At 37.4% G+C, this 21,990-nt stretch overlaps 1 protein-coding gene across 1 annotated transcript in view; it reads right to left on the bottom strand.

The window, feature by feature from the left end:
* Positions 1–21,990, bottom strand: part of COL11A1 (collagen type XI alpha 1 chain) — a 308,095-nt gene that overhangs the window by 199,949 nt on the left and 86,156 nt on the right. The window contains exons 5-6 of the mRNA XM_070748567.1: positions 19,370–19,498; positions 374–508 (exon numbers count right to left, since the gene is read on the bottom strand). Coding sequence (XP_070604668.1) covers positions 374–508; positions 19,370–19,498 — 264 coding nt within the window. The remainder of the gene's footprint in view (positions 1–373; positions 509–19,369; positions 19,499–21,990) is intronic.

Below are 21,990 nucleotides of genomic sequence, written 5' to 3'. Positions count from 1 at the left end.
GAATTTGAACTTTGGGGGGTTGTTCTTTGAGCTAGCGGTCCCTGTCATCTTCTTCTTCTTCTTCTTTGGGGCTTTTTTCTTTTTCTGAAAAAGGGGGTGAAAGATGGAATGGGAGAACATAAACAAACAACAGGGAAAGAGCAGTAAGACATGAAAGACATCAGGACAAGCAAAGGACGACAACTAGTGATCTCCTGTCAAGTTTTCCTGGCTGCCACTGTTGAAATTAAAATGGGTTTTTGTGGACAAACAGAAAAGGAAAGCAGAGAGAGTGAGCTTGATCAGCAGAAAGACACCACGTGGACCAACCATCAGACAGACAGGACGGACAGACGGATGGACATCAGACAAGACACACACCACATGCTGTTACCTCAGTGTATGCTACAGTCTCGTCGTATAGTGGGGGTCCCTCTGTTACAGTTTCAAGGTCTTTATAATCTTTATAATCTTTATAATCTGGATCCCCATAGTCATAGTCATATTCGATTAAATCTTCAGTTCCATACTAAATTGCGAAAGGAAAAATACCAGGCATTGGTAGATTAGTGTCAGGAAGCTATATTAGCGGTCCTGGGAAGCTCTTTCTTATGCTTCCCTCTTATAGTTGGAAATAAAAAGTTACACAATTAAGGTATCAGATACAGAGCAGGATTATTTTTCCCAGAAGGGACTAATTTAAAAGGTGCTTTGTTCTTTTTTAACTTTATAAATTGAATTAAAAAGTGGCAGCATATCAGAAGTGGCTTACTGTCGCTTTCTTCCCAGAGCTAAGAGAGAATGATTGGCCCAGAGTCATCCAACTGACTATGTTCCTAAGGTGGGACTAGAACTCCTAACCTCCCAGTTTCTTTTAAAAATATATATATATATATTTATTAATTTTTTCCTTCTTTTTTTTTAAGTACATAGTCATATTTACAGATGAATCTACATCGCATATACATTCCTATCAACATTGTCTTCTAATTACTTTTAGATTTCTTGATGTTTTATTCCAATGCTTCTTTTAAGTTTCTTTTTTTTGTCCATTGGTACCATTTTGTCCAGGTTTCAATCTGTCCATCTCTGCACAGTCGTATCTTTTCTTGATAATCTCATTGTCTTCAGGTATTTGCGGATTTTTCCAGTTCTGTGCAAATACAATCCTTGCAGCTGTTGTAATATGCAAGCTTAAATATTTTACATTTTTAGAATAGGTACCTCTCATAATACCCAATAGAAAAAATTCTGGCGTATATTCTATTTTTGTATTTGTTATTTGACACAACCAATTATTTATTTTTTTCCAGTATTTTCTTGTCTCTGGACATAACCACCATAGGTGAAAGAAGGTACCTCCCACTTTCTATCTTGGTGCCTTAACCACTACACCAAAGTGGTACTACTATTATATGGAGAACCAGTTTGGTGTTGTTGTTAAAGCCCCAGTCTGGAAACTGGGAGACTGCTGAGTTCCACCTTAGGCATGAACCCAACCAACTGTCTATGGGCAGTCAATCTCTCATAGCTTCAGAAAGCAAACAATGGCAAGCTACTTCCGAAATCTTGCACAAAAAGCTGCATGTACCTCTCCAGACAGGCTGCTGATGTCAACACTGACTCAAAACAACCCCTAAAAAAAAGTTATATGAGGAGAAAAAGGCAAAATAAATTAGACATGAGTCATTTTCTGGCATGAGGGTTTGTCCCTTTTATTCTGACCTCCGTGTATAACTGAGAAATTTCTAAAGCGATACCATAACCATATAATGCTGAGTTGCGTGATTCAAAATGCCATGATGTTAAAATTCAGTGGCTAAACCATTACTGTTCTGAGTAACAAAGGGAGGCAATATGACAGCAGATGTGAACTGCACATAATTCAAAGATACAGCATAAAGGTAAAGCACGGACAATTTAATCTAGTCTCACATGGAATGAATCCATATGTTTAATCCCAGTTATTTGGACCCTTATTACTCTCAAAATTTGATCTATCCACAAAATGTGGGCTTCATCCAAGTAACTTTATCGAAGTTAACAGACCATAACAGGAGAAATGGTTTGCCTCCCTTGATATAGTAGAAGTACCTATTATGCCTCAAGCCACTACATGTTCTTTGCAATAAATTAATGTCGACATTTTAGATCTGCCTCCAAACTCTTTTACCTACAAAAGTTATCTGAAGATGAAATGTATTGCTTTAGTGTCTTGTAATTTCAGCAGATGCAGTGTTTTGCAAAGGAAAACTAGCACATTTTTTAAAAAATTAAGATTATATGCTAGGACAGCGATGGCAAACCCTTTTTGGCTTGAGTGCCAAAAGAGTGTGTGCCTGCATGTTAGAATGTGCACATGCCCACATCTATGATGCAATGCCCTCCTCCCTATGCAAGTACACAGCCTCCGCATTGCCCCCACATACACATGTGCATAGGCTTCACTGAAATCTCTGGACTCCTGATGCCTGGGGGCAGCAAAATATGGCCCAATGAGCTAACCAGAAGTTCAGAAACAAACTTCCGGTTGGCCCGTTGGGCCATTTTTCACTATCCCCAGGATTCATGCTGTCCCCAGGATTCTCTAATGTGATCCACAGCTCACATTAGAGAAACATCTTTCAGCTGTGGCGAGGGGGGCATTCGTCCAGGTTCGCCTGGTGCACCAGTTGCGACCCGATTTGGACCGGGAGTCACTGCTCACAGTCACTCATGCCCTCATCACCTCGAGGCTCAACTACTGTAACGCTCTCTACATGGGGCTACCTTTGAAAAGTGTTCGTAAACTTCAGATCGTGCAGAATGCAGCTGCGAGAGCAATCATAGGCTTTCCCAAATATGCCCATGTAACACCAACACTCCGCAGTCTGCATTGGTTGCCGATCAGTTTCCGGTCACAATTCAAAGTGTTGGTTATGACCTATAAAGCCCTTCATGGCACCGGTCCAGATTATCTCAGGGACCACCTTCTGCTGCACGAATCCCAGCGACCAGTTAGGTCCCACAGAGTGGTCTTCTCCGGGTCCCATCAACTAAACAATGCCGCTTGGCGGGACCCAGGGGAAGAGCCTTCTCTGTGGCGGCCCTGGCCCTCTGGAACCAACTCCCCCCAGAGATTAGAATTGCCCCCACCCTCCTTGCCTTTCGTAAGCTACTTAAAACCCACCTCTGCCATCAGGCATGGGGGAACTGAGATACTCTTTCCCCCTGGGCCTTTATGTATGTTTGGTTTTTATACTAATGGGTTTTTAATCGTTTTTACTATTGGATTTTTTGTATACTGTTTTATTATTGTTGTTAGCTGCCCTGAGTCTCCGGAGAGGGGCGGCATACAAATCCAATAAATCAAATCAAATCAATCAAATTCAGGAGGCTTTCTTAAATCCTGGGGATAGCAAAAACGGGCAAAAAGAAGGCTGAAAATCAGCTGGCCAATGCACACATGTGCGCTGGAGCTGACATAGAGCAACATTTCGTGTGCCCTCAGATATTACTCTGCATATCACCTGTGGCACCTGTGACAAAGTTTCACCATCACTGTTTTGGAATTCAATGGTTTGTTTAATACACATTTTAATACACATAAACAAAAGTACAGCTGCTTGAAAAGAGACATTAACTGTAATGAACTGACTCTTTAAACCAACTGTATCTTTGGAAACCAACAAATGAAAACAATCAATCCCAAATAAATTCAGAATTTCACAGAGACACAATTTTTGAAGTTTCAAAATCAAATTAAAAATTCCCAAAATATATTCTTAATCACTGTATATTTTTCTGAGTTTGATCCCCCCACCCTCTCAACTTAGCTGAGTTTTTGAAAGCTGTACTGACAACTAAGGTGGTTGAGGTGACCACAAACCTCAATGTCTTTTTCCTTGGGCAAGACAGCCAAGGAAGCTCAATTACATGTATTCATGGGCTCATGTGGGCAAACAAACAAAAATGAATCAAAATATGTCACTAACGAAAAATCCATTAAATTCAATATAATTATTTTATGAAGCAGGTAAAGAAGAAAAAAGAGATGGAGAATGTCTTAATGGCTATTCTAAGATACCAGCTGAATTACACACATTTTCAATGAATCAACTCAGTTTTGAACCAAACTAAGCAAAAGTTGTGTGTGTTTAAATTCCCAGTTCTTGTGTAAAATTCTTTTGGAAATGAATGGGTGGCCTGTCTTAATGACAAGGCTGAAACCCATATCTAATCAATCTGTTAGGATGCTAATGATCAAACATATTAATGTATGAAAATAATCTTCTTCAACATATACATGGTATGCTTGTATGTATGATTGGTTCTTTACATTGGGGTTTTTAAGATTATTTTTAATATTAGATTTGTTTACATTGTCTTTTTTATTGTTGTTAGCCGCCCCGAGTCTTCGGAGAGGGGCGGCATACAAACAAACAAACAAACAAACAAATAAATAAATATCTCCCTTAGCTAAGGCAACTGGCTAAGCATTTCAGACTAATCTAAGAAGATTTTTTTAAAGTAAATAATATGACCATCAACCCACATACAGTCATGAAGAAAGCTATACTTCAATAGCAGACTATCCCTAGGGAGCATAAATTTTATCTGGCAAAAAAAATGTTAGTTATGTTTCTATGACAGATACATAGGAATGTGTGTCTGTGTAGGGTGTTCAGCTTAGGATTTGATTTAAAAAATGGGTAAGCCTTGACTGAGATGGGGACTATAAATTATGAAAAAAATATAAGTTATAAATTACAAACCAGGGGCTTTATTTATCACTGAGCTATTGTACAATAAAAGAGCTATTATTTCTTTCTAGCACTCGGATGAGAATTTAGTCAGCATTTTTAAAAAGATTACCTAAGTTTAATATTATTTCTATTAACAATGAGAGGATTTGTCTGATTGCAAAATTAGCAACTGTTCCAGACTGTGCCAAGTTGGGGGTTAATAAAATGGCTACAGACAGGTTAGAAGCAGTTCTTTGGAGACCATGAAACAAACGGAAAGATTGACTGGCTAAAATGAAACAGTGCCAAGTATGCTGATTAAAAACACACACAAAAAAGACACAGTAGGTAAATTGATATTCATTTTAAACCTTGTCAGAGGCACATTTTGAAAAGCTATTCATTCATAAGAGTCAAGAAGATATATCTAAAAAGAAGAGGGGGGAAGGATATTTAGAAGGCAGAACTATAGCACAATCAATTGAAAAACTGGTTATGCTGTTTAATATTTCAATAAAGTATCGCTTTAAAAAAGACATGTTTATTCATTATATTCACTACCTAGTCCTATAAGGACTTTGTGAAATGTAGCGTACCTTTCCTTCTGTCTCATGTTTTTTTTTCTAAATTTATGAGCTGCCATTGATAATTTTTTTATGAGAGCCAAGAATTCAGTGAACCAGTATGCTACAATAAATGTACATTATTTCCCCTCTCACTTAGTCAACTCACCTAAAAATTCTAGACAGATTATTTTGCTACCTAGTTGCACAGCCCAACAGTCTGCTAATTGGGAGCAAACATTACTGCGCTGGAATGACTTAGGTATTATAGAAATCTTGATATAACATCTACCATAACTAAATAAGCTTTTGTTCCTGAGAAAACTTTGGGGCTGTAAATAGTTCATCATTTCACATCTACCATGACATCATAGGTCTGTTCCAATTAATACAGCTTTGCCATATGTAACTTAAGAATGAAACATTGTGTCAATGGATTCCTATCTCATGTATAACATGTTGCAATATATACAACATTTGAACAAATGAAATGACCCTCTACAGAATCAAATTATAATTCTAGATAATTAGCGTAATATCATCTTCTTTCACTGGAAGTGATATTGTAGGATCTTTACATATATTTTTAATTGATAATTGGGCACTCACAGGCAAATAAATAATCTGTCACTGAGCGCTATCCCTTCATTCATGCCTGGGATCTGTTCACATCATTTTCTGAATTAATTTTGTGTGATGCTGGCAATCATGTTTCAGTATCAAATAAGTCTTCTGTCTTCTTATGCTCAAATTACATTAACAGGGTCAATTAACAGCTCAATTTTAACTCACAGTCTTTTGCAGACACCTTCTTTCTCAACATAGAGCACTTGATGGTCCAAATAGCTTCTGGAGGTGAAGCAATCTGCTTAGCTTGATAAGCCAAGAGCATCAAGGTATACCTTCTTTCAGATGGAGAAATATAGAATGTAGAATAATAAATGTGGAAGGGACCTCAGAGGTCTTCTAGTCCAACCCCCTGTTTGAGTGGGAGACCCGACATTATTTCATACAAATAGTTGTCCATACTGATTTGAAAACCTTCAGTGATGGAGCATCCACATCTTCTAAAAGGCAAGTCATTCCACTCTCACTGTTAAGGATTGTTCCTTAGTTCTAAGTTGCTTATCTCCTTGGTTAGTTTCGATCAATTGTTTCCTATCTTGCTTTTTGGTGCTTTGGAAAATAGTTTGACCCCTCATATTGGTAAGAGCACCTCAAATATGTCCCCTGTAGCCCTTCCTTTCATGAGACTAGATATGGCCAATTCTATTATTATTCTTCGTAGGTTTTAGCCTCTAGCCACCTAACCATTTTTGCTGCTCTTCTTCCAAATAATTGTGCATATATAAATAAATACATTTCTTTTCAGAGATTTGAATTCCCTTTCCTTTTCAGCAGTAACATACACTCAAACAAGTTTGTATGACCTAACATTTTAGAATACTGAAGCTAAAGATAGGTGGAAAAAGTGAAGGGCTTCCAAAATTTTTCTTTCAACATCTTTCAGTGCAAATTGGGTGCTCTAGGATGGAACTCCATATTCGCTACCCCACTGCATTGTCCCCCCGTCCGGGCAGCAGCACACCCCTGGGTGGACATTTACTTTCTTAGAAAAAAGATAGGCAGTTCCCCCTTCTAAAAAACTCTCTCATACATACTCTCCACTTCCTAGTTCTCTGATAACAGTTGCTGAAAAGAAAAAACTTGAGCAGGCAATTTGTGTTGAAATTTCTGAAGTATGAGACAGCCAGAGGATTACTTCTGGAGCCTCTCTTGGCTAGCTGTTTCATTCTTAATCATTTTTTTTCTTTTTTTTCTCCTGGGAAAGGCAGAGAAGGAGCAAACGAATTATCCAAGACTCACAAAGTCTTGTATTTGACCATAGATTACACTGGCCTTATAAAGTCATTTACACATACTGTACTATAAGGTTTGGTCTTTGAAATAGCTACTTTCTGAACTTGTACCATTTCATATGGTTGTTGCTGCTCAATGTGACTGAATTGTCCTCTGCACCAAAAACTAGAATAATATAAATATAATTATGTGCATGCAAAAGTAGATTACAGGGGGGGAAATCTTTCCACCCAGAAACATTTATTATCAAGGACCACATTTTTTTCTTTGCCAAGAGGAACACTAACCCAAGTCACCCTACCCTTTTTATCCTGAATTAGTACATCCCAGAAGAAACTTCATCAGTTCATTTGCCAAATGTGAAAAATGAGTCTGAATTACTGCCAAGTTTATGAAAGGGTGAGAGCAAAAATACTGAGCACATTATTGATGATTTGATTTAATGTACATCCTACTATCTCCTGAGAACTAAAGTGAATGATTTAGAGATATCATATATTCATCCTACATTAAGGATGAAATTAGATACCATACGCTCAATCACTTGGAAACCATGTTAATGTTATCCAAAGATTTTCCTTCACTCGTTTTTCTTCTTAAAAAATCCATTCGCTAGTTTCACCGCTTATTTAGGCACAAAGCAAATAAAAAAGGGGCCATTTCTGATAATATTTTTTGTAGTAGGTATTCAGGATATTAACAGAATAACAGAGCTGGGAGGCACCTTGGAGGTCTTTAGTCCAACCCCCTGCTCAAGAAGCCAGTTTGATGATAAAGTTTTCCAATTGGATGTCTTCGAAAAGTGTGGATTTCAACTTTCAGAAATCTAGCCACCATGGCCATTACTGGAATTGCAGAGTTGAAATCTATTTGACTGGAGGGTGCCCAGAATAGGAAAATTTGAATTAGAGCACAGAAACTAAATCAGGCTAACTTATACATTTCAGTTAACAATTAATAAAATTTTATTTACGGTCAAAGACCATCAATATAATATTAATAATAATTAAAAGGGAAAAAAAACAGGAAACAGGACTTTTGGCTGAGCAACCAAGATTGACCCATTGTAACTATACAAGAGATGTACCTATCTTGCTATGAAGGCACACATTTGTGATGAATCCCCGCTGCTGCTGCGCAGTATCTGGCCACCTGTGCCGTAATCCTGGCCTGCTCATCCCCAAGCAACCACCGGAGATAGGCAACGTCCGAGCGGCCAGGATATCTCTCAATAAGTGGTAGAATATGCTTTCTCCTAATGTCAGTGTAAAAGGAGCATCTCAGGAGCATGTGTCCCTCAATCTCCACCTCTCCTGAGCCACAAGGGCAAAATCTTTCAGTAGCTGGAGTTCCCTAACAATTGCCTTACATGCCACATTATTGAGAAGCTCCTGGTGCATCTGAGCTTGCTTGTTTATTGCAAAGATGTTTCATAATCCAAACTATGTAACATCACCAACAACATGAAGATATTACCTAGCTTGAGTAATGAAACATCTACAAGAAAACAAACAAGCTCCAAAAGCACCAAGAACCCTTCATTTCAACCTTGAACTACAAATATTCTCCTTTATTGATGCCACATTATTCTTTGTGGATACTTGTTTGCCATGATACTAATCAGTAAAGGTTGCCTACTTTATTGTTATGACAAATGTAACTTATATACTTAAGAAACCATTCTCCATCTCCAAATATTTATTTTGGCTAGGTGCATCCACTCCCTCAAATTATGCCAAACCAAGCATTTTTTATAAGTGAATGCTTTCAGGATAAATTCCTTACATTTAATGACAATCTTCGCAATTATTACAAATTGCATCAGACATACAAATAAGCAGTTTATTCCTTTGAAAATGTATCTTTTCTATTTGAGGGTGTGTTGTTTTTTTATGAATGGTTTCTGAAAACATTTCATGTATTTGTATCTCTCTCCATCCCTTGCCCAATGTTGGAGAATATGGAGAACATGTTGATGAATTTCCATGTGGCCCTCTGCCAGCATTAATTCATGAATGAAGAAACTCAAAGACAATTCTCCAGGGTCACTATATTAATATAATTATGTGTATAGTACCAATATTATCTTTCAAAAGTAAAGTATTTTTTTTCTTTCACAAATGCTATGAAATGATAAATATTAAACTCATTCCATATCCATTCCAAAAGCATAACCCTGCACTAATTGGGTCATAAAAAGCCAATGGAACTAAATTTCAAAAACAATAAAATCTGCTGGGACTGTAGATGAAAACTTTAATGAGTCTCTCATTCTAGACAGTTTGGTTAGCAGTTAATAAAAAAAGATGCAAGAATATATATTATGCAGATGCTTTAACTCAGAGTTTCACAACCTTGGCATGTTTAACTTAAATTCTCAGAATTCTCCAGCCAAGCTGAGAACCTTACTTTAACTAATCGGTGTAGCTTCTATCAAGGTAATCATGATTTCTCTTGCTCAAGTATATTTATGCTCCAAAAGACATAGAGGAAAACGTGGGAGAGAACTCCAGGGAATGGGGTGAGGGATGAGGGAGTGCATAGAAACAACACTTATTGGGGAAAATTCAATCTAAAACTGAAACAGAAATAGGCATAAGAAAGATATATCTTGTTACCTGTGCAATTTGCAATCAATCATCACCCAATGAATAATAATTATGAACAAGCAGGAAGGATCAAATGAAGAAATAGCAATAAAGCAGCTATATCAGCACTAAAAGGATTTAGCAAAATTACACAATGACAGCCTTTTGCTATTAGTAGTTGCTTTTTTGGTGCCTTTGTTGCACTGTGGTGGCACTGTGGTTAGAATGCAGTACTGCAAGCTAATTCTGCTGACTGCTGGTTGCCAGTATTTTGACAGTTTGAGTATCACCGGCTCAAGGGTAACTCAGCCTTCCAGCCTTCCGAGATTGATAAAATGAGGAGCCAGATTGTTGGGGGCAATATATTGACTCTATAAACCACTTAGAGAGGGCTGAAAAACACTGTGAAGTGGTATATAAGTCTAAATGCTAAATACTAATGCTATTTGAGAAAAAAATAATTCCCAAATCCTTGGGAACAAGAGTTTTTATCTAACTGACAAGTATTTCATTTATTAAAGAAGCTATTGTGGCTGAAAATGATTTCTATGATCTGAAAAGCAGGCTGCAGGCAAAAGTAAAGAAGCCCTAGAGGCCCAGCCTGGATCTAGATTGAACTTAAAGGACAGAATGTCCAAAGCGAGTTAAAATTTCTTTCTGCAGAATGTCTGCAGTTACAACAGAGTTGGGTCCAACTGGTAAAGATCCATTTGTAATGATTATTGCACATGGACGGGTGTTTTTATACAAGTTCAGGAATGAGATGAATACATCTTTGCGTTGCTTGATGTAATATAATCTTTCCACTGTGAATTAATGCCTCCTTTTACCAGACAGAAAGAAGCACATTTGTATTATACAACATAATCATTATGCAGATCCAATGAAAATGACTGTTTTCTTCATTAACTGCATTCTAGAAGCATCAGCTCACGACTAAAAAAAGGGAGGAAACAGACTTATATGATGTATTCTGAATAGGAAACAAAATCTGTTTTTGTGCTGGATATATTTTTTTTAAATTCCCAAAAAGAAAATAATATTCTTATGTTTTAATCAATGTTTGAGTTTGAAGGAATATTGAGAGAGGAGTTTATTAAATCTTTCCTAAAGGAAGAGATAAAGTAATGATAAATGAATTGAACAATTAAACTATCTAAAATAGGCAACACTGGCATGAATGTTAATGAAAGAATGCTCCCTTACCAGCATCTACTGATTGATATACACACACATCCTGCAAATGGGGAGGGCAATTACTCCAAATGTGTGTTAATATGAATACATACTTCTTTTAAGCAATTCCAATATTGATTTCCATGAGAACCTTTTTAATTCATATTGCCCTGATCAATCCGTAAATGCCTATTTGTTTGTTTGCTATATAGAACATTTATATCAGAGGTCTTCAAACTAGGCAACTTTAAGACTTGTGGACTTCAACTCCCAGAATTGCTATGCTGGCTGGAGAATTCTAGGAGTTGAAGTCAACAAGTCTTAAAGTTGCCAAGTTTGGGGACCCCTGATTTATATAGTTGCCCATCTTTTAACCAGTTCTGGGTGGCTCCTGGTCAGAGTCTGTTCTTAATATTGTTGCAAACCTCAAAAAACCCCTCAAGTTGCAATTAGGATCTCCTATTCATATTAAAAATGTAAATGAATGTTGGTACTTGAACATGTTGAATGATTCATGTATCAATAAATAATGCAACAAATATCTCAAATTCAAAGGAGGCTCATTTTACATCCTACTAAATGCATTTTAAAAGTTATTGCTAAATGGCAAAGGTGGTAATGAAGGACATAGGGAAGCACTACATAATTTGTCTACCTTCTAACTTGAATGGATGATATTAGTATAATTCCAAAAAAAGAAGAAATTGCTTTTATTTTATTTATTTATTTATTAGATTTGTATGCCGCCCCTTTCCGTAGACTAGGGGCGGCTTTAGGGATTGCTTTCAGAGTAGGTTATCTTACTATGTAGAAATCCTATTTAAAGTTTGTAAAAATTATATGCTGCAGACTTCTGGAAATATTTATTTTATTTATTTGTTTGTTTGTTTGTTTGTTTGTTTGTTTATTATTTGATTTGATTTGTATGCCGCCCCTATTTCTGATTCTGACAATCTCTGGATGGAGTTCGTTGAATTAGGTTGCTGCTAGTCTGGCCAAAGATAGAGTAACAGAGTTGGAAGGGACCTTGGAGGTCTTCTAGTCCAACTCCCTGCTCAAACAGGAAACCTTATACCAGTGGCCCCACAAATTTTTGGGACCAGTTCCACGGAGAGAGGTTTTCCATGGATCGGAAGGGCTATGATTTTGCATGCTGCCTGCATCCTGCGGATGGGATTCCGCTTGTATGTGCGGCCCAGTATCTGGCAGTGTCAGTTCATAGCTCGGGGCTTGAGGACCTCTGCCATAAACCATTTCAGAAAGAGGGCTGTCTAATCTCTTTTTTAAAAACCTTCAGTGCTAGACCACCTACAACTTCTGGAGCAAGTTGTTCCACTAATTAACTGTTCTCACTGTCAGGAAATTTCTCGTTAGTTCTAGGTTGGCTCTCTCTCTTTAAGATATTTCCCTGTCTTAATGGATATTAGTACATGATATCATCCATTGCTTTTAGTCTTTAAAATGACATGTTATCAGCACTGTTGAGGTTCTCCCATCCCCCAATTTGCCCCAGTGAAGGAATTCCAAAGCATTTCTGAAAGGAAAGACCCTTTCTACACTGCTACATGCAATTTGACTCAAAGGCACAAATTGTTATCACATTAAATAATTTGAGGTTAGAAGAGGTCAGTTCCCAAAGACTGTACGAGAATCAAAGGTTACTGAAATATTTATGGATGACGTTGTAATTGCTTTCAGGAAATACATTGAAATGCTGTCCTAACTAGACCGTTTTATTATCTTTACTAAGGATAATATATCCAACTCATGCACGTCTTTTGTGTCAGACATTAAAAGGTTGTCTCATATGAACTATGTCTCTAGGGGAAAATAGCTCTAAAAAGACAGCAGGATTTGGGATAAAAGGAAAAGTACATTACTGGAGGGGGGGGGGGGTTGAAAGTGCAATACGTCCCTTAGAAAATATAGCTAGACTTCCTTTGGTTCTTCCTTCCATAAAACACTTTAAATTTAAACATGTGTTTGCTTTCTTTCAGATGTCCCCTGCAAATAGGGCGAAGCCAAAGCAAATGAAGCAGACTTCCCTTTGGAGATCAACTTCTTCAGTCAAGGTATTGAGATTTATTGAGTAGTGGTGGGATTATATTCCAAGCAAAGGAATTAAACCTTTTGTTTAGGAGGCATTTTCAACCTTGCTTGTAGCACATACATATTCCAATCCAGTGCAAAGAAGGCCGGAATATATATTGTTAGACAGATATTTCTCCCCCATCTTTGACTCCAAAGTTGAGACTACGATGATATGATTTATCTCAACTTAGCTTAATGTATCTGGACAACGCGAAGGGGAATGTTTATCAAAGTCAGTACTGAGAGTTTTCAAAACTTTCAGAAGAAAAGACAGAGCCTCAACTCTTAAGCTGTGTTCAAAAGGATACAGGTAGTCCTTGACTTATGAGCTCAGTTGAGGCAAGAATGTCCATCGCTACATATGGTGTTTGGTTAATTGAGTCACAACTGTAGTTAAATGCCCCAAACTGTTAAGCAAGTCACTGCAGTTGCTTAGCAGTGAATTCAGATTCCTCCATTGACTTTCCTAGCTGGAAGTCTTCCAGGAAAGTCACCAATGGCCATCATATGATCTGGGAGGCTGCAACCAGTGCAAATATATGCCAGTTGCCATTACCCTGAATTTTATTCACATGACTGCTGGGATGCTGCAATGGTTAAAAGTGTGAGAACCGGTTGTAAGTCATTTTTTTTCAACTTTAAATGGATGCTAAATGAATGGTTATAATTTGAGGACTACTTAGTAGTAGTATCAGTACAACACATGGTGCTCCTATTGATTTATAAGCTCACAAACAGTTGGTAGATATTTCAGTGGAGCTCAAACTAATCCTCGAATAGTTTGCTATCAATTCTTTTGCTTCAACTGTACAGTGGTACCTCTACTTAAGAACGCCTCTACATAAGAATTTTTCTAGATAAGAATTGGATGTTCAAGATTTTTTTGCCTCTTCTTAAGAACCATTTTCTACTTAAGAACCCAAGCCTGGAAAAATTTCCCAGGACGTTTTCTGTCATTCCCCCTTTAATTCCAGCCATCTTAGGCTTTTCTGGGTGCCAGAGGAGCCTTTCAGTGGCGCTTAAAAAGGTTTTGGCAGTCTAGAGCGAACAAAGCATTTTCCTTTCTCTGGGTGCTTGGAGAGGGAATAAACCTCTGCCAGCACCCAGAGAAAGGAAATGCTCCCTTCACTCTGGGCAGCGACTGTCCTCCTCCTCTTCCCCCTTGTTAGTATGTCTCGGTGCAGCTAGGCTGCGAGACCTTCGACATACGCAGGGCAGAGTTTTTGGTAAGTGTGGGTGTGTGATACAGCCAGTAATGACACAGACTTAGTATGCTAAACAAGTATTATTTACACACACACACACATATGTATATATGTATGTATGTATGTATGTATGTATGTATGTATGTATGTATGTATGTATATGTATCTATGTATATGTATAATTATATTTGTAGATTGTTCTGAGTTCGGGTTTTGCCCCGTGTACTATTTTGAGTGTCTATGCGACGTTTCGGTGAAATCACATTCACCATCATCAGGCTGAAGTTTTAAGCTTCGTGTTGCTGTAAATATGGAATGTTTGTAACTGCCATTTCTTCCTTATATATAGTGTTGGGGGTGGAGATTTGGTTTGAATGTAGCAAATGGATTGGGTGACTATGTTTTAGTGATTTGATTGGTTGGTGGAATCACACTTACTTGAAAGATTGATATGGTGATTATTCTGATATGTTTTTTTGTTTAAGGCTGGTTTCCAAATCTCTGGTAGGCGGGACGTATCATCTCTTTTATTCATGCATAGGGGGCGTTTCTCAATCTCTATAGCTTCTCTAGTAATTCTTCTGTATAAATTTTCTATTTTGGAAAGTAATTTAGTTTTTTCAAAGTCAATTTCGTGTGCTGGACAAGGGAGGAAGTCTTTTCTTCTTTTTTAACTGCATTCTCATGTTCTGCAATGCGTTGGCTCACTCTTCGATTGGTTTGTCCAATGTATGTGGCTGCACATGTTTTGCAAGGGATTTATATTTATATTTATATTTATATTTATATTTATATTTATATTTATATTTATATTTATATTTATATTTATATTTATATTTATATTTATATTTATATTTATATTTATATTTATATTTATATTTATATTTATATTTATATTTATATTTATATTTATATTTATAAGCACAAAGTAGAAATAAACAACAAACCACACATAGCAGCACGAAGTAGAATATACTCCCCCCACAAGGTAAAGGCAAAGAATGAATGAGCTATCCAGCATCATCATCGGGAGAGAGAGCTGGCGCCCTCTTATGGCGAACTAGCCAAAGTCCTTAAAGGTATATTGCATCTATAAAGGTACAAACTACATTTGGTAGTTTACATAAATGGCAACCCCAAATACTGGTGAGTATCATGTACTAACATTCCTCCTTCTCCTCCCACCCAAATTCAGAGCTTTTATTTCTTTCCTAATGGGTTTGCAGGCATTATTTGCTTTTACATTGATTCCTATAGGAAAAATTGCTTCTACTTACAAACTTTTCTACTTAAGAATCTGGTCATGGAACGAATTAAGTTCTCAAGTAGAGGTACCACTGTATTTATTTAGCTACTGCTTAGGGATTGGCATTCTCCTATGGGAATGCCATCACATAAAGATTTTTTGGGAAATATCTTCTTTTCTTGATGCCCACTTTTATTCTAAAGATCTTCCTGAGCAACCATGAGATATCTGAATGGAAAGCTTTTTCATTTGCCCAGCCTTTCCATGATCTGTCTACCTCGGTGCTACGGTATATGTAAGGTAAAGGTTCCCCTTGCACATGTGCTAGTTGTTCCTGACTCTAGAGCAGTGATGGCAAACTTTTTTTTACCTCGGGTGCCGAAAGAGAGTGCTATCATGCATGCCCACACCCATATCATTCAATGCCTGGAGAGGGTAAAAACAGCTTCCCTTACCCTCTGGAAGCCCTCTGGAGACTGGAAACTGCCTCATTTCCAACTTCTGGTGGGCCCAGTAGATTCGTGTTTTGCCCTCCCCAGGCTCCAAAGGCTTCCATGGAGCTGGAGAAGAGTGAAAACACCCTCCCCCATCCTCCTGGAGTCTCCCTGGAAGCCAAAAACACCCTCCCCAGAGCCTCTGTGTGAGCCAAAAATCAGCTGGCCAGTACACACATGCATGTTGGAATTGAGCTAAGGCAACGGCTCGCATGCCAGCAGATGTGGCTCCACGTGCCACTTTTGACACCCATGCCATAGGTTCGCCATCACTGCTCTAGAGGGTGGTGCTCATCTCTGTTACAAATCCAAAGAGCCAGCGCTGTCCGAAGATGTCTACATGGTCATGTGGCCGGCATGACTAAATGCCAAAGGCACACAGAACGCTGTTATCTTCCCATCAAAGGTGGTCTGTATTTTTCTACATGCATTTTTACATGCTTCTGTTGGCAGAAGCTGGAACAAGTAACAGAAGGTCACCCTGTTACCTGGCACTAGGGATTCGAACCGCTGAACTGCCACCCTTTTGATGGACAAGCTCAGCACCTTAGCCACTGAGAGACCATGTCCTTTGTATCACCTCAGTGTTATCCTGCCTTAATTATGGTTTTTATGTTTATAAATTGGTTTTATTGTTTTTTCTCTATTGCATTGATTATGAAATTTGTATTAATGAAAGAGAGAATAGGCATGTAATAAATAATAATGAGATTAGTAAAGGCATATTAAATCCTTGAGATACTAAAATGCATGATACATGATGTGGATGCTAAATTTTTAGCAACAAAACCCGAAAGTATGGACAGAATGGTAGCATTAGATTGTCTAGCAATCTTAAATAACCGCACATCCTTAAGATATTTTGAACCCTAAACAGCTCAACAATTAGGTTTCTACCACAAGCAATAAAGCTTCTAATTCAATTTAGAGCGGTCCCAACTTTTCATCAGTCATATAATAATCAATAATACAAAATAGAAGCTTCACATTTAAATTATTTGTGGCTCCTGAGGAGTCGAAAGAGAGCAGGTCTGAGATGCTCAAGTATAAAATAAATCAATGCCATAATTTGAAAATGCAAATTCTTTTTCTGTTTTGAGGTCTAAAGATTCTATTGATTTTCAGTCTGAACAACTGTTCAGAAATATTTCTTAAACACATTTGAAATATAAATTTTAAATATACATTTAAATATTTTTAAAATCTCAAAATAAAGGTTTAAATCTCAAAAAAAAAGGTTCATAAAATTGACAGGTTGCAAAATCAATTAATCACAATCTAAATTGCTATAAACAAGGAGACAAATAAGTGATAATGTTTCTATTTTTCTTAGGCCAACTGTAATATCTTATAAGTACAGTATTCACATGCAGAAAAAGCATAGGTTATTGGAAAATTCCGTACACTACATGCAAATCCCACTTCCCAGTTTCAATCCTTAAAAACTTTACATTGGGTAAAATTATCTCTTTGGATAATGGGAAAATTTAGTATTTGTGATCTTAATTGCTTCTGTTGTAAAGATCTTTTTCACTGTTCACCTTTCTCTCATCTTTGTCCTTTGGGCAAATGGGAAACATTGTAGAAATAAATATAAGATGTATCTGATTTCATGAACAGAGCAGGCAGGCAGGCAGGCAGGCAGGCAGGGAGGGAGGGAGGGAGGGAGGGAGGAAGGAAGGAAGGAAGGAAGGAAGGAAGGAAGGAAGGAAGGAAGGAAGGAAGGAAGGAAGGAAGGAAGGAAGGAAGGGGCACCCTCAATAAAATCTGCCACCAATGACTTCAGAATTAAAGCAAACATTGTGTTTAGCCTTAAATATAAAACATAAATGCAATCAAAGCCTACTCGGACTGGATATACAGGGTTATTCAAAAAGAATGAACCAATTTCATGACACACTGCTTCAGTTCTCAATTATTGGCATGTAATGAGCCAATGAGCATTTGAAAGAGGGGTTATCTAAGTTCTGAATGGCTGCCACAGGGGTGATATATTTGTGTCGTTCTTCTGGCAACATTCAGTTGTTTGTTTACCCTCAAAATAATGATTCCTCAAGAGAAGGCTTTCTGTATTTGGGGGGCCCAAGACTTTGCTCTTTGTGATTGGCCTGCGAGATACCTAGACCTAGCTGTGTGTGATTTTTTTTTCCTTGTGCAGTTAAGTAAAAGATTGCTTTTGTTTCACCACTACCTACTAACCTCGATGACCTTAAACATCGATTAACAACAGTGATCAACTGAGTGGATTGTGATATTCTGATATGTGCCTGGGAGGAATTATTTTATCGCATTGATATTGCCTGTGCTGTAGATGGTGGCCACATTGAACACTTGTAAGACAGGAAATAAAAGTTGGTTGTGACTAGAATACTTGTGACTTGACTGGAATTTTGTATTACTTTTCCTTAATAAAATATTGTGTCATGAAATCGGTTCATTCTTTTTGAATAACCCTGTATACTAAATTCCAGACTGTATCATCAAGCATCTAACTAGTACATTATAATCAATGCAGTTATCAAATAGCAATTTTTCAAAATCGTCCATGCATCTAATAAAATTAGCCATATCCTTATTCCATAGATTTGTTAGCCTTTTAAACAAGCATAGAAAGTCAAGTTGGAACAGCATTTGCAACTAGCATTTCTCTGTCTTTTTCAGTTCTTATTTTGTAAGATTGGTGATTGCATTTAGGGATCAGTGGGAGAATAGCAAGGACTGTTTTGGGGGAGGGGGATCAGTATTTTTTTTAATACGCCATGACAAAATCCAGAAATGGAGCAGGAATCGAATGAATGAATGACTATGGGGAAGAAGACTCTATAAAAATATCAAAGAAGTCAGAGAGATTGCCTGGAAGACAATAAAGGAAGGCTGAGGGTTAAGAGCTTACTCTTTCAAATGCCTTCTAAACTTTCCTTTTTACCATATGAGATAGTTCCATTCCACTGAGAAGTACTGTGTCACAATCATATTTGGAAATATCAATCACAGTTTTGGAAGCCTCTCCCTTTTAAAGGGCAACTTTAAGACTTGTGGACTTCAACTTCCAGAATTCCCCAGACTTCAGGGAGTTGAAGTCCACAAGTCTTAAAGGTGCCAAGTTTGAAGACCTCCGCTTTAATGGGCTGGCCTCAGTTAAGAGAATGTATCTTTGCTTCTTTGTTATTTCCAGCATTCCAATATCCCATAAAATTACATTTCTGTCCATTTAAATGAAGGAATTTATTCAGAAAAGCAGCCTTTTGTGGTCTGTGTATAAATTAAACATGCATGTACGATAGGATAGAGAGACAACATTTGACTCTCACACTCTCCCTCACTCAGAATGGGAGGCATTTAGCTTCAAATCAATCTTCTATAATAGCATGAATGCAACATACCTGCAAAAGTATAATAAATCTTTTTTTAAAAAAAAGAAAAGAAAAAGACTCATTGCTTACTTCCTCCACTTGAGGTTCTTGAGCCTGGGGAGAATTGGGCACAGGAGAATCACAGTCTGGGCTATAGTGCTCACAGTAATCATACGCTGCTCTGGGATCACCAACAATCAGCATCTGCTGGATATCACCCTGCCAGGGAAACATAAGATTATAAATTAGCAACCATTACAGGTCATGGGGTGCAATGAAAAGGAATCCTTCTTCTTTACAAAGCAAGTTTGTTGAAGTGAGATGCACCTAATACGGGTTTAATTATTCTGCAGCACCTGTTAATTTATTTGAGTAATTTATCTCTTGTCTGTTGTGGCTCCAGCACAGCTTGTTAATAGCTTTGTTACAAACAAATAAGGAGATTTATAGTGAGATGAAGTCAGTTTGGGGCAAGAGCCAAATGCTTTTAAACCCTTATGTACAAAGCGATTGCACGAATCATAAATGGAGGGCGAAACTACCTTGTGATGTAATAGATGGAAACAATACTAATCATATGTTATCAGGCTAAATAGAAACTTCTAATGTCTCTTTCCATAAACAAAAAAGTTCAGAGTTGAAATAGTAATGACATAAAGTATGCGCATATATGACTAGTGAATGGTAGTAGCATATTTAATAACTGACAGCATGCATGGATTCAATAAAATTAATAATCACTATCTGGGAATTTGTAGTACAATCCATTTGGAAACTACCAGGTTGAGAAATGCTGATTTAAACCCATGTGTACAACCTTCTTATTGAAATAAATGAGGTTTTAGATATTTATTATTAATTCACACAACCTTTTTTAAAAGAGGGAGGGGTACAACCAAATCAAAATGAAGAAAACTTTAGCTCCCCCAGTATATTTTGTGGGGGAAATACTTTCATGGGGTCATGGTCATGAATCCCAGCGGCCGATAAGGTCCCACAGAGTTGGCCTTCTCCGGGTCCCGTCGACCAAACAATGTCGTTTGGCGGGCCCCAGGGGAAGAGCCTTCTCTGTGGCAGCCCCAGCCCTCTGGAATCAACTCCCCCCGGAGATTAGAATGGCCCCCACCCTCCTTGTCTTTCTCAAGTTACTCAAGACCCACCTATGTCGCCAGGCATGGGGGAATTAAGTCATCTCCCCCAGGCTTTCTTATATTTTATGTTTGGTATGTATGTGTTGTATGGTTTTTAAATTGTTGGGGTTTTTAATATAATTTTATTATTAGATTTGTTCCATTATTATACTGTTTTTATTATTGTGTGAGCCGCCCCGAGTTTTCGGAGAAAGGCGGCATACAAATCTAATAAATTGAACTGAATTGAATTGAATGGTCTTTTTTTGCAGATGCAAAATAAGAGCACATTTTGCCAGCGATTGAAGTCTTGGTTATTTCTCCAGGCAGTTGGATCAAGTGGATAGATGAGTTCTGTTATTGATGTGTTTTTCTGTGAGTGGGGCTATTGTTTATCCCTGGGCTAAACTGGTAGTTATTTGTTGAAAGTTTTTCTGTGTTTTAATCTTGTAAGCTACCCACAGTCACTTATGTGAGATGGGCAGCAATATAAATCATTTTGAAGATGTGTACACTTCAACTCCCAGAATTTGTTAGCCTGCATGGCTATCTGGGAGTTAAAGTCCACACATCTTCATGCTTCAAGGGTTGAGAAATACTGATATGAATAAACAAACACACAAATGGGTAGATAATTACAATTCCTAGTAGCTGTAATTTTGGCTTCCAATAGCATGGTCCAGAGAAACACATGCAAGGGGTTAGGTAGGGTTAGGGTTATACAGGTATATCCCTGCCTTTTCTGTTTGTTTTTTTTACTTCAATAGGCAATTTTTCCAGAGCTTCTGACAGCATGGAAAGAGTATTCCATGGGTGTTTCTATACACCAGAGGTCTTCAAACTTGGCAACTTTAAGACCTGTGGACTTCAACTCTCAGAAAAATAGCTTGCAGGATAATTCTGGGAGTTAAAGTCCACAAGTCTTAAAGTTGCCAAGTTTGGGAACCCCTGCTACACACATACAGGTACTAAAGAGATTTTCAACTGTAATCATAGAAATTGGCATTAGAGATAAATTGTATCATTCATTCTACATCATCTGAATGTACAAGTTTACACAATGCACCAAATCAAGGGAGCTGGTGGGATAAAACACAGCTGGCTAAGTCGGAAATTACTACATTGTAATCAGATTCACATAATACATTAAGTCAAAGAAACAATCCACATTATTATTTATTTATTCATTGATTTATTGATTTATTGATTTATTTATTGATTTATTTATTGATTTATTTATTTATTTATTTATTAAATTTATAGAGCTGCCCATCTCGCAAGATGTGATTCTAGGGGGCATACAATAGGCAATGAAAAAAAGAATATAAGATATTATTTTATATTCATATGTAAAAGAATACATAAATAAAAACTAAATATGAGTTATTTAAATTATAAAAATCATCATTAACATGGAGATTATTAAAATTAAAAATATAGACGAAAACTAAGCAGAAAGTGTGTAAAAAACCAGGTCCACATATGGCGATTCAATTAAATTGATTTATTGTTAAAAACTCTATATAAGAACACTGCAGTAAAAACAATTACTGCCAACCTCCCTTCCATTGAGGACCTGTA

Source organism: Erythrolamprus reginae, chromosome 3, assembly GCF_031021105.1.
Source record: "Erythrolamprus reginae isolate rEryReg1 chromosome 3, rEryReg1.hap1, whole genome shotgun sequence".
Classification (NCBI taxonomy): Eukaryota; Metazoa; Chordata; class Lepidosauria; order Squamata; family Dipsadidae; genus Erythrolamprus; species Erythrolamprus reginae.
This window is presented reverse-complemented; position numbering and strand designations above follow the sequence as displayed.